The sequence below is a fragment of the Parasteatoda tepidariorum genome, chromosome 12 (genome assembly GCF_982258835.1).
Source record: "Parasteatoda tepidariorum strain Cologne lab strain chromosome 12, Ptep-v5.0, whole genome shotgun sequence".
NCBI lineage: Eukaryota > Metazoa > Arthropoda > Arachnida > Araneae > Theridiidae > Parasteatoda > Parasteatoda tepidariorum.
In genome coordinates this window covers 37,161,798-37,176,154 of record NC_141766.1, presented here as the reverse complement: position 1 = coordinate 37,176,154, position 14,357 = coordinate 37,161,798, and the positions used below count along the sequence as shown (strand labels likewise).

Here is a 14,357-nt window from a genome sequence, read left to right as displayed (position 1 = left end):
TTTTATGTGGAAATAAATCGAAGTATAATAAAAATTAGGCTGACAGAAAGCTGATAGCACAAATACATGACACTTTTGGAAGGTCTAGTGTAAACATAACCCTGTTAGGCAGCAAGGAAAAACTCAATAAATTTTTCTGCTCTTAATGTGATTGACAAATGTTTTAAGCCAATGAATTTAATATCTTTTGAACAATAAATACTATTCTTTTCTAAAGGCAATTCTCAGCTTTAAAAATGCATGTTTTCTACCAAAAGCATTCTAGACATGCTCTGTACTATAGGAGAAATAGGGGAAAATCGATGATTGGTCGAACTAATTCCCACCATGAAAGGGATTGCATTTTTTTGCTCATTATTATCTTTTTGACATACTGAAAGTTTAAAAAATGTGAGCATACAAAATACGTTTTGAGGTCACCATCTTTGAAAAACATTAAAATTTTAAAAAAGTCATGTGCATTAGCAAAAAAGGGTATGTTATGCTTGAGAAAAAAACTTTCATTGGCTTTTTGAAGTAAAATGTTTAATTCTTTGAATTGATGGTAACTTTTGAACCAGAAAATTTCAAGTTGGAAAAAAACTTGTTTATTGATCTTCATGTTGAATTATTTAAAAAAACAGTGTGTGGTGTCAAGATTTAAGGTATTTCAAGGTAAAAAATAAAAGTATAATGGTGTTTTAAAGTAAATTGTTAAATAAAAATTATGAGTGGTAACTTTCGGCACACTAAAGTGTGAACATGAAAAAACTCATCTATTTGGACGTTTTTTTTTTTAATGTGTGGGATATCAAATTTTGTGCAGGAAAATAGCAATAAATTTTAAAAGTAAAATACTGACAAAGATAAAGTGGATGGAAATATTTTTGACATGCTAGAAAAATCTGATTGTGCAAAACAAGTATTTTTTTACTGTCATATGGAATTTTTTAAAAAATATAATGTGCTGTATCAAATTACTTGGCATTTCATGCTTGAAAATCGCCTGCATAACTCTCAAATATGTTTAAATGGTACCAATATGTATACAGATGAAATATAGCTAAGTTTCCCAAATTTACAATCTCATAGAACTTTATGATGGGAAGATTACAGTTTCTGAAATAAATTCTTCTGCTGATCTGCTATAGTTGTCTTTTGAGACTCAAAGGAAAAATGATTCCTTAAAGGTACAAAGTAGGACAGCAAAACTGTGGATAATGTATTTGGATATGGTTGGCATTGCTAAGTTATTTATTTGATCTGAAAAATAGGAAATTTTGAATATCTTTTATGCCCTTCTTTTTAACTGAAAGACACAATAACTATGCAAATTGTACAGGGATTTAACTACAACTAATGAGAGAACTGAAAAAAGATGAAGACATTTATAGCTTGTTGAGTGCTAGTCATTTCACCATTTGTAGGCAAAATAGACTGTAGGCTGGATTATGGACAAATATGTTTATTAAGCAAGCTTTAATATGATCGACAAAAGTCGAGGGGCATTAACACATGAACAAAGCGTAGGGATAGTCAACGAGCTACATGATATTGAGCTACTCTCTATGCTGTAGAGATTTTTTTTGCGATGAGCAATCTCATTGTGTCCCATGTTAGCAGGTGAACAACACTTTAAAATATCTGATGCTAAAAAATTTACAGATATGACAGACCTTTTTCTATTGCCTCAATTTTTGGAAGATTATGATCCATTGAGGTAAGTAAAGTATTCAGTGCTCTGGCAGACAATAAACATAAGGTGGCAGCAGATGAAGTTAATTCAGTGGTACTTGGATTCAATCCAAACTCACTGGAAAAGTATTTAACTCTGTTACCTTGGTTAAAAAAGATCAAGCTGTGACTTTGAAGATTTTAAGGAAAGATATTGTGTGTGTCATTTATATGGCTGACAATGCATATTCATGCAGAGCTGATCTAGAATACCTTGAATCTAAAGATGTTTAGAGGATAAAGTGGCCAGCCATATCTCCAGACCTAAACCCAAAAGAGCATGTCTGGGATACTCTTTCCAAAGCCATTACAACTATCAGCCCTGTTTTAGATTCCTCCTGGGGTAAGGACAGCCTTAAGGGAAAAGTAAGATTTATTTTTCCAAAACTTAATAGCTATGCTTGTTGTGAGACCTGTATTGCCGTCAAAAAGAGTTACGTCACATATGAAACCTTCTGTAATTACCATTTTACTACACAAATTTTGAACTATTTTGCTGTGATTTTTGTTGCTTTATAAGCCTGAATCTGTATTATTGCCTTTATGGTATTGTTTTTGCCTTATGTCATTGCATTTTTATATAGAAATTTCATTGATTAGGTTTGTTATTTCTTAAGTTTTCAGTGAAAATGTGTTTGTTATTTAACTTTTGGACATGAGTGTATAAAATGTATGTTTTAAAACTCATAAAAATATTGAACTTTGGATTAAATTTTATTATATAATACTTTTATTTTTAGCTCATGACTTAGTAGATTCAAATGAACACATTATGGAGCTAAATGAAAATGAGCAAATCAAGCAAAATGCAAATTTAGTTAAAGCAAATGAAAAGTTGACAATACTGAATAAAAAAGAATTATTAGAGCCAAGTTATCAATTACAATCCAGGCATAAAGAATTAGTGATGCCAAATGACATAGGAGTAATAGATCTGAGTAATGACGAAATAGTAAAGAGAAGTGCTAAAAGCAATAAAAAGCTTGCTCAGCACATTAAAGATTTTGAGAAAAGAGATCGAGAAGATGGAGAATTCATAAAGCAATGGGTTGAAAGAGAAATTGCAAAGCAGCATAGGAGAGATTGTAAGGAGTTATATGAACCAAGAGATGGAGAACAAGTAAAGTCAAATGATATAAAAGTAGTGGATCTGAGTGATGATGAAGTGTCAGAGAGAAGTGGCGGAAGCAATGAAGAGTTTACTCAGAATATTGAAAATTCTGCGAAATGGAAACCAAGTGATGAAGAATTAAACCTGAATGATATGGAAAAAATCGAGATGAGTGATAAAGAAGTAACAAAAAGAAATGAAGAAAGCAATAAAATGTATACTCAGCATGAGGAATTTGAACCAAGTGATGAAAAATTAAGCCTGACTGATATAGAAGAAATGGAATCAAGTGATAAAGAAATAATAAAGAGAAATGATGAAAGGGTTGGAAAAGATGTGCCTATGAAACAATGTGAGGAGTTATTAGAACCAAGTAAAAAAGTAGAACCAAGAGAAGAAGAATTAAACCTGAATGATATGGAAGAAATGGAGCTAATTGATGATGAAGTAACAAAGAGAAGTAATGAAAGCAATGAAGAGTTTACTCGGCATATTGAAAAATCTGAGAAAAGGGAACTAAATGATGAAGAATTCATAAAGAAATGGGATGAAAGAGAAACTGCAAGATTAACTCAGCGTATGAGAGATAGTAAGGAGTTTTTTGAGCCATGGGATCAAGTAGAACCAAGAGATGAACAAGTAGAATCAAGTGATATAGAAGTAGTGGATCTGAGTGAAAAAGAAGTAAAAAAAAGAAATGAAGAAAGCAATAAAAAGTATACTCAGCATGAGGAATTTGAACCAAGTTATGAAAAATTAGGCCTGAATGATACAGAAGAAATCGAATCAAGTGATAAAGAAATAATAAAGAGAAATGATGAAAGGGTCGGAAAGTTTACTCAGCCTATGAAAGAATGTGAGGAGCTATTAGAATCAAGGGAAGAAGAATTAAACCTGAATGATATGGAAAAAATGGAGCTAAATGATGATGATCTAACAAAGAGAAGTGATGAAAGCAATGAAGAGTTTACTCAGCAGATTGAAAAATCTGAGAAAAGGGAACTAAGCGATGAAGAATTCGTAAAGAAAAGGGATGAAAGAGAAACTACACGATTTACTCAGCGTAGGAAAGATAGTGAGGAGTTTTTTGAACCATGTGATCAAGTAGAACCAAGAGATGAACAAGTAGAATCAAGTGATATAGAAGTAGTGGATCTGAGTGATGATGAAGTAACAGAGAAAAGTGACGAAAGCAATGAAGAGTTTACTCAGCATGAGGAATTTGAACCAAGTTATGAAAAATTAAGCCTGAATGATATAAAAGAAATGGAACCAAGTGAAAAAGAATTGAAAAAGAGAAATGATGAAAGGGATGGAAAGTTTACTCAACAGATGAAAGAATGTGAGGAGTTATTAGAACCAAGGGATGAAGAATTAAACCTGAATGATATGGGAGAAATGGAGCTAAGTGATGAAGTAATGGAGATAACTGATGAAAGAGATGAAGAGTTTACTCAGCCTATTGAGACACATGAGAAATTATTAGAACCAAGAGATGAAGAGTTTACTCAGCCTATTGAGACACGTGAGAAATTATTAGAACCAAGAGATGAAGAAACAGATGAAAGTGATGAAGAATTAATAAAGAGTTGGTATAAAAGCAAAGTTAAAGATTTTAAATTAAATCAACGTATGAAGGAATGTGAGAAATTATTCAAACCAAGGGATGAGGAACAAGTAAAGTCAAATGATATAGAAGAAGCAGATCTAAGTAATGATGAAGTAATGGAGATAACTGATGAAGGAGATCAAGAGTTTACTCAATCTATTAATATCAGTTGTGCTGGAAGATATGTGTAAGTAAATATTTCTGAACATGTTTTTATAGTTGTAAGTTATGAAATTATTTTCCAAAACTTTTAGTTTTTTTTTACTTAAGTTAATAAATGTTTAAATTAAATTGATCTTTTTTCTTTTACCAGTAATTTTATAGAGGATTTAGACAAATACTTTGAAGTGAAGGAATTTCCAGAAAACGGTAAGACATTTACTTGATTATACTTAGAAACATTTGATTTTGGTGAACTACAAGGTTAAATAAAAATTGGTTGCTTTAAACTTAGGTTTGTATGCATATATTTTCTTCTCTCTATAAATGTTCTTAAATATTATTTTAAAGGAAGCTTTGAAGGTTATTTTTTTAAAGATAACATAAATGAGGAGATTTCCAAACAAGCTACAGTAAGATTTTTTCAAGAGGGGGTGGCTTCCATCAATATGTTCCAATAAATATACTTTATTTTCACAGAAAAATTTATTCATAGTGACAGTATTACATTCCTAACGTTTTCAGTTTGACATGTGTATGCTAATTTATAATTTTATTTGTTTGTCAGATAAATACAGATGGAGAACAAAATAATGGAAACACTTCTATGTTACATATTAACATATTTCTCATGAAATACTTAATTTTTTCATAACTTCTGAAGTGTTAAAATCATGCAATTTCTCATACTTATCAATGAAGTTATAATCAATGAATGCAAATGTAAAATAGTGTTTTTGAACAGCCTATGAAGAAAAATTTAACAATAAATTTGTAACTCGTAGCAATTATTTTGTTTATTATATGCTATAATTGCGCAGAATTTTGTAAGCTCAGCTGAAATATTCATGGAGGTATAGACTGTTTATAAAAAACTTATTTTTTCATCTTACATTTTTTTTGCTATAACTTTGAAATTATTTGTGATGCCATAATAGACATTACAAATTTCCTAGCTTTTAAAACTCCTTAAATTTATTTTTTAATCATTCTTAATTGAATTTTAATTAAATTAAGCCAATTATTTAATTTTATTACATTTTATAAAAAGCTAATATAAATATTTTATTCTTTTCTTAACAATCAATGTAATGGCTAACTTTTTATTTCAATATAAATGTAAAACTCTTTAATTCACAGTCCCGGCAAAATAGAACATCAAAATCTATTTTTAACTCTTTATTTCTCATAAAATATTTCAGTTACAGAATTACTAATTCTCACGATCCTTTTTGGTGATTATCGTGATCCTTTTTGCGATACCCGAATTTTTTTAATGTTGATTGCGGAGGGTTGGCTTTGTTTTTGGCTATTTTATCTTTCTATAAATCACCGACCATGGAACTCTTCCCATGCTTCTAGCTGTCTGTTGGGAACAATTCACTTTACTTTTAATTTTGCATTCTTGGCTTTAGGACTGGGAGCTTTGGCCCTAACGTTAATTTTATTTTATTTTTTGAATTCTTGATGAGAGGAAGGAATTACCCCATTCCTTTCACGAAGCACCTTTTTTCTATTTTATGATTTTAAAAATAAGGCCATATTGTTTATAATAAGATGTACAAAGATTATAAGTCAATTTTGCTTAAACGATTATTTTTCTGTAATAAATTTCCCTCCTTCATAACATACTAGAATGTATTTATGTCTAAAAATAGACTTACCACCCCCATCTTAATATTCAATAAAGGTAATTTAGAGCAATTTAAAATTAATTATAAATTTTTTGCTTTAAAATTTGAAAAAACTTCATTGAAAAAAGCTATTTTGTAAGTATAATTAAAGTAGTTATATAACTGGGCTTGCCCAAAAAAAATTTTAAAAATTTCTTAGTTTTATAGTGAATTTTATTCAACAACTAAATAGATAAGCATAATTTGAATATCTTAAAAATTGAATACGTTTTAAGCAATTTTCTTTGTAATTTTTGAACTTTTTAATAGAACTCATAATGATAAGGGGCTTTCTACAAATATTATTTTGTGTCATATGACAAAATTGCATAAAATGGATAATACCTTGCAACAAATGTTTGTACATCAAAATATGATTGTATAAGGAAAGAAAACATGCAAAAGAAAAGATAGCTGCATTTTTTGGCATAGGGTGTTCAAAAACACTATTTTCTGTTTTTAATTTACAATTGGTCCCTCAAAACTCAAAAAGCTTTAAACTTCATTGATAAGTATGAGAAATCGCATATCCTCAACACTTCTATATACAGTGGAAAGTCGCGTATCCGGAATCGGCGGGACTTTCCGAAGTCCGGATAATCGATTTTTCCGTATAATAGACCCCCAAGGTAAACAGAGATTAAAATGATCTGAATCTAAGAAGCGGAAATTAAATAACATTATTTTTCGGGCAATAATGTTTTAGTATTAGAATGATATCTAATCAATCAAAAACAAAATATTTAAAAAATAATAATTATTGCTATTATAAAAATAAATATAGGAAACTAAAAAAATTTACAGTTATGAAAATATTAATTGCTCTCTCCGCCATTTTGAACTAGAACGTTTCAAGCATGAAGGGGAAATTCCTGTCATTCATTCATTAAGGTGGGTAGGTGAAGAAGCAAAATTCATTTCCTTCTTACTTGTCATTCAAGTTGAAGGGGGGAAGGGACAAGTTCTTATTTTCTCTCCTGTCATTGGCTATCAATCAAGCATAAAGGCGTGGCATGCTGATTGGGTTCTCTTTATTTTTTCTTGTGTGACTAAAGGGGATTCCCCATCCACTTTAACGTTTGCTGTGTTTACCCTTTTCACAGTACTTCTTTCCCTAACACTTTATCAAAAAGGTTCCAGGAAATGCCTCTTTTACTAGCCAGCTGCACAGGAAAGAAGGGGGGAGGGGACTCAATTGTGCTCTTTTGAAAACAAATCTCCCCCCCCCTTCCTGCATTCCAGAGGAGGAGCGTTACTAACCGTCGGTCTTGGTAGATCTTCTGTTCTCTTTTCTGTTGATTTATGGGTTTAATGCATAGATCACTAGAAGCTAAGAGAGGAAAAAACCTGTCAAAATACTTTTTTTTTCTTTTTAAGAGAGTGGGGAAGATGAAGAAATGTTTGTTTATTTTGATTGTTAAAAAGTGTCCGGGAAATTGACCCTTCCGGAAAAGGGACGTCCGGATATGGGACGTTACACTGTATATATAATGATCCTCTTAGTATTTTTTAGAAAGATAAAAAAAATTTGTACACATAGAACTGTTTCCATTATTTTGTCCAACCACTGTAGATTATTTATAGAACATATCATTGATTTCTTCAATAAATGAACTTATTTTATACTAAGCACAAAATGTTCTTGCAATTAAATTAAAATTTTGTTATAAAAATATACTGTAAGTAGTGACAGTAATCTTTATTTGAATTGATAAGACTATGTTCTTGATATTTGTTTTACTTCATCTGTAATGGAACTGAGTACAAACAATTATGGTTCATTGATTGAAAATATGCATTTGGATATTTTTCTTTCAAAGAAGAATTTTATTAATTAGCATTAGTTTCGCATTAACTTGTTTTGCAGCCATTATATATTTCCACACAAAAAACAAACTAAAACAAGACAGAAACACGCATAAAAACAAACTCAGATTGGAAGTTACTGGTATTGACTTCACTTCACTTCACTGTACAACGAAAACGATCGGAAAATAATTTTTCAGAGCATACAGCGAACGTTCTTGCTTCTGAAAGAAGCCAATCACAAAGCAGTATTTACGAAGCAGTTGCAGATTCAGAAAGGAAAGGCGAAACTGACGCATTGAGGCCGAAATTGATGAAAACTGCGTTCAGCGTAAAAATAAGTGAAAAACCGGAGATTTTCGAGAACACCCCAGAGGAGAAAATAACTTGTAAAAAGCCGGAGGGTTGGCACTTCTGTGAATATGAATCACACGAAAAATGAACGAAATAAAGTAAAAATAATTATAGCAAAAGAAAGTAAATATAAGCTCTAATTAGTAAATCTAACTTACCATCTACAGCAATCCTTTATATGTAAATCTTGGAAGGATTGCGGCACATGCACATAGGGGCAAAAATGAAAATTATAGAGAACAAAATATTTCATAAAAAGAAAGATAATTTATTCATTTACATTAATCAGAATCTGAAAATCCATTGAAAGAACTATCAGAGTCTTCACCCAAAATAAGGTCAACACACTCCTCATTCAGTTCATCAGTAACATCATTTTCTATAGATCCAACATTAACTTTCACTAATTGGGAATGAAACAACCCATCTTAGCTTCTATCTAACGCATTGGCAATACCACAACACTTATATGAGTTTGAAATCACCTCTTTGGAGACTGCCTCCTAAGCGGCCGCCACAAGAGCATTCACATTTTGCCGAGTTGACCTTCTTAAATTCCTGCAAGGGTCTTTAATTTATTTCTAATGAAGAGCGTTCATTCTCTTCCTATTGCACTTTTAAAGGGTGCTATCCACAAAACATTTGCTGGGTGCAGAAAGCTTGTGCGCCCTGCCAGAATTAAATCTATATCTGTGTCCAGATTCTTTCATTTTTCAGAGAGACTTGAGGTTCTATAAATTGAGGCCTACTTCAATATAATTAACTTCTGAACGTCATCCTCATTTTGACCCCAATGCCTTATCAGCTAACTTTCCATAAGGTTAGACATCATCCATCCATTGACAGAGCAGATAACCTTAACGATGTGTGGAATTTTTAAGTCTTTCGGTGCACGAAGTGGCGTGCCTACTGTACGTTCTTTTAAAATCACGAATGCGAGGAGTTAATGTGCAGGTTCAGTTGCTCCTAGTGAACTGTAAATCCTCACTTTTTACACCCGGTGTTAGAGATTCTTATGGTGCTTTTTTCAACATCATTTGTCTTACTGTATGGTTCATCAAACCTCACCATTGTTTGATAAATATTTTGTATATTATACAGTGTGTAATCATTTTTCATGCTCAAAGAACAAATCGCTTGAATGAAGCCATTGGCTACTTTAACGTTTATCAGCTGGCAACTGCTGACTTTCATTAGCATCATTTCCATCGCTTTATGTACATAGACGATGCCTTAATATCTGATAGTCCAAGAGCTGCTGCTATTTTTAAAGCTTCTTCCAGCATTCTGTTGGATATGGCAAAACCATTTTCTTTTTCTAAGAATTCAAAGTAATCCACTCTCAAATTCTCTTTTTGTCAGTGCCTTGAAGTTACTCCTAGTGCCTTGAAGTTTAGTTAGTTATTACAGAACCCTATTCTTTATGCTATGGAAGACTTCCAACTTTTTAGAAACGGGGTAAGAACTTATTTCAGTCATTGAACTTGTTGCAAATCTCAATAACAACTAATTATAATCTCCATCAACCTGCAAAATGTTCAGTCTCCATCCCCAAAGTGTTCTAATTTTTCTTGTCCCTCTCAAACAAATCTAAGAAATGATCATTCTCTTTCACACTATATTTCTTCCATTCAAATCTGTGGGGGTGGAGTTAATGACCATGCCAACCTTCATCTACAGGGATGAGATTTTTCCACTTTTTAGCGGATTTCCGCCTTTTTCACTTTTATCTCTTGAATTTCAGCTTTTTATCAAAAATTCAGATTTTCTAAAAATTTCACATTTTTTAATAAATATTCCGCTTTTTCAGAAAATTCACCAATTTTCAAAGAGAAACAGAAAATTCAAACTACATAGTTACCAATCCTTCCACATTTTTACTTATTTTAGCTATTTTCTCCCCTTTTACATGCAGCAAATGAGATTTTCCGCATTTTTACCCGCCCGCCAGATAGCTCCGATTTTCGTAGTTCAAACGACGCTGCTTCTGACAAGACTTTTAGAGGTCCCAAGCCTGGAATTTGCTAATATCCCGATTCTTATTCACACTATTTTAATATTTATTTATTATTTCCCTAACGGCAGGCACTGAACTTCAACGTTTTTCACTGAGGAAGATGCCTGAAATGTTACTCATTTAACGTTATCCAGTGGGCACCTGTGAACCTAAGTCAGGGAGGCGAGCGACATTACCCACGCCGCAGTGCTACATACCTGTTTTACAGGGCGGGCCACATTCACACAATAGAGAACAAAACATAGAGTGAAACATCCATGCCCTGCACCGAATTCGAACCAGCAGCCAATGGCTTGCAGTCAGGCACGCTAATTACTCGACCATCGGCCGGCACGATTTTAATATCAAACATAGCTTTTCAGATTTGCGTGATATAAAATTTGCATGTTGCGATTCTTATTCACTCGATTTGAATATTGTACGTTGCGATTCTTATATACAAGGTTTAAAAATCCGATATTGTGATTTGTATTTACGACTTTCTAAGACCAATGTAGCGATTCGTATTCACGCGAGTTTAAAATTCAATGTCTTGATTTGCTCCTGCGGTTATAATATCAAACATTAATTTTCGTATTTATATGTGATTTAAAAATAAGACATTAAAATTCACATTCTAAAAATTATGCATCATAATTCTTATTTATGCAATATAAAAATTACGCATCATGATTCGTATTTACGCAATCTAAAAATTATGAATCGTGATTTGTATTTACACGTTTTGAAAATTCTATATCCTAGTTTGTATTTTCTCATTTTCAAAATCGTATATCTAGTTTTATATTCATGTGATTTCAAAATCCATAATTGTTATTCATCTTCACGCAATTTTAAGATCAACTATCGCGATTCTTGTAAGAAGTAAAAAAATTTTTTTTATATTAGTTGCTATAAAGGTGACTGTTTTTCTAACGACGATTATTAGTATCAACATCTGAGAAACTGGAAGGGAATAAATTCAAAACTAACATTCTGTGCTTGCAAGGAGAAAAAAGTAAGATTTGTCACGTTTGAAGATGGACTAACGACGAAATATAGCAAACATAAAAGATATAGCAAACAAAAGCAATCACTTAGAAAGTTTTTTTTTTTTTTTTTTTTTTTTTTTTTTTTTTGGAAAAGGAGTTAATTAACTCATCATCAAAATTTTAAATTATAATTGCTGTTATTTATACTATAAAATGCAAAATTCTTATCAAATGAAAAATAATTATCTAACCAGTTGCTGATTGTCATTTAATTTTTCAAACTAAAATAGCAATTTTGTATGTTAAGGAGTTACTATATGTTTCTACTTCACTGTTATTGATATGTTTCACAGGGCTCTAGTTAGATTTGACTATAATATTAACATAATGATTCTGCCCATTGTAGTTTTTTTTCCCCCAAAATAATTTAAAAAGTAATATTACTGATACATTTGCTATAAATCACATAACAGTATTTATTAAAAGAAATGAAATATTTATGTATATACTCAGTAGTTTTAATTTGCTAAACCAGGTAGTTTTTCAAGTAATAAGTCTCTTATGTGAACTGAGGAAAAATATAATTTCCAGCTTTATTTTTTCAATTGGTAATTTTTATTTTCACTAAATGTTAAGTATCAATGTAATCATTTATATAATAATAGATTAGTACACAATTGTATGTCAACACATTATTTATTATCTTAAACTGTCTGGAATTTATTATTAAAGGATTGCGCTTGTGTAAAATTTACTAGTGTAGAAATTCAGCTTTTTTGCCTTTTGGCTAATCTCATCCCTGCATCTGTCATCTACTTGATTGAATCAAGTTAGCATGTTATGCCACAATACTCCCCCACCAGAATTTTATCAGGGATAGAATTCAAAGAACAGATACTACTAGTTGCTGTACTTGTGAAAGACCGGAAGAGCTGCAATTAAGGTCACCGGGTTTTTGAGTGCTGAATGTGAGAGGTGTATTAACTTCACAGTCGTAGTTGCTCCTGTGTTGCCATTAGCAGTCGAGTGTATGCAGGCAGCCATTGTGTTTAATCGTTACAAGACTGAGTAGCAAAGCGTGAGAAGGTTGATTATATCGCAGTCACAAGTAGCAAGTCAACTGTTCAATGTGGATCATCCAACGAAGTAGGTGTTACTAGATCAAAGTGGGCGTTACTGCATGTTCAAATCACGTCCGGAGGTCACCAATGTGGGGGCAGAGTTAATGACCATGCCAACCTTCATCTATCAAAAGGTACCTCTTGATTGAATCAAGTTACCATGTCTTATATACCAGTGAGTTGATGTTAATAGTGGTAGTTAGGCCACAAATCTACTCCCTTTCTATTCATATTTCTCTCCCATCTCACACCCCATCCTAAAATTTTCCCCTTTCTTACCATCATGTGTTCATACCATTCAATGCCACCTTGACCTACAAGCAGCTTGGAAAAAATGTTGACCACCTGTGAAGAGGATTGCTTTCCCCTCTCTTCCAACAGGACTTTGCACACCTGCACTTCAATTCAGTGACTGTGATTGATTATAAATCCTCTTCCCTTTTCTCTCACTCATTGTTCATTTATGGTAATCTTCTACCCTAAACATCAGGATAACTATTTTTTATAGAAATAAATTCATAAAGAAATTCTTAAAATAAGAACTTTTAAATTGTGTTGTTGGGAAAGGGATGCTTTTTTGGTACTGATTGCTTTCTCAAGTTACCCTTATTTTACTGTAGTCTTTTATTGTTCCATTAAGAAAAAATGTTGTTTTGTTATTGAAAAATATCCCCTAACATGAGTTTTACAATGGGCTAAACTATTCAATTAAAATTGTGATTTAATGAGTATGTATTATAAATTTTTTTATAAATTATATTTTTATATTCATTCAAGTGAAACATACTGCCTATCTTGATGAGCAGGTAGGTTTTTCTTCTCTGGTAATGATTGCTAAATTTTAAGTGTTTTGCATGCCAAAACTTCTAGCTTATTTTAAAAGACCCCAATCAATGAAATAAGGTTATTTTATCTATTTTACATACAATTATGTTCATGATTCACATTCATATAGTTTTGATACCATAATTAAACAACACAAACTTCCATTTCTGTTACATTTGAATATCTGTACATCAACTGAACATCTGTGGGGCTTGGCACAAATCACTTTTCTCACTTAATGTCACTATTTTAAATCATAGTAATTTTTATTCACTATTTTTGAGCCCTAGTCATTTATCTTGCTTTTCTATAATAAAAATTTCCATTTTGCGATTTTTTCTTTTTTTAATCCTAGCAAAAACTTCTAACCCCTTCCATTGTACCCACTATTTTACTGTCTCTAACAGGACTCTTCCAAAAGGAGCAGGTGTAGAGAAGAAATTAGTAGGTGTAGACAAAAAAGAACTTCTACTTGCAAATGAGTACCTTTTGCAATGCAAGACAGCCAATCACTGCACCTAGGAATTCAAACCTTGCTGGTTTATGACCTAAGTTATCATTAGCACTATGAATTCGCTGATTGAAATCCGCACTAGGAGTTTCAAAAGCTTCCTGACATCAGAGATTTCACTTTCTAAAACTTAATTTTAATCACCAATTGTACTTTCGCTTCCTTATCTCCTGTGGAGTTGCCAAGAATGAATTTGGAGAAAATGCAGTTGATTTGATAACTTCAATTTATCTTTTTTTTCTTTCTTTTTTTTTCTTTTTTTGATAGATGGCCATCTTGATGGATTTGCCATAATACAAGCAAAAAAGATGAGTGCCAAATTATAAAATGTTCAAACATTGCTCCTCTAGATGGTTAACTTTGAAATTTGCTTGCAGGCTCATGGTTGAGTAATGGCCAGCTACTATTGTCTATTTCTAAAAATATATCCCACAAAGCAAAAGCTCATTAGGTAATACAAGTCGTCATTCTAAAAATATACCGTTAA

The 14,357-nt window shown here is 31.8% G+C and overlaps 1 protein-coding gene across 21 annotated transcripts in view; it reads left to right on the top strand.

Annotated features, from left to right (window-relative positions):
- The window catches only part of LOC107437513 (uncharacterized), a 171,602-nt gene that overhangs the window by 144,201 nt on the left and 13,044 nt on the right, over nt 1-14,357 (top strand). For 20 of the 21 annotated variants that reach the window (XM_087155689.1, XM_087155690.1, XM_087155675.1 and 17 more), the window contains 2 exons: nt 2,454-4,620; nt 4,747-4,802. In XM_087155689.1, coding sequence (XP_087011815.1) covers nt 2,454-4,620; nt 4,747-4,802 — 2,223 coding nt within the window. The remainder of the gene's footprint in view (nt 1-2,453; nt 4,621-4,746; nt 4,803-14,357) is intronic. The other variant, XR_015430729.1, reaches the window with a different exon arrangement.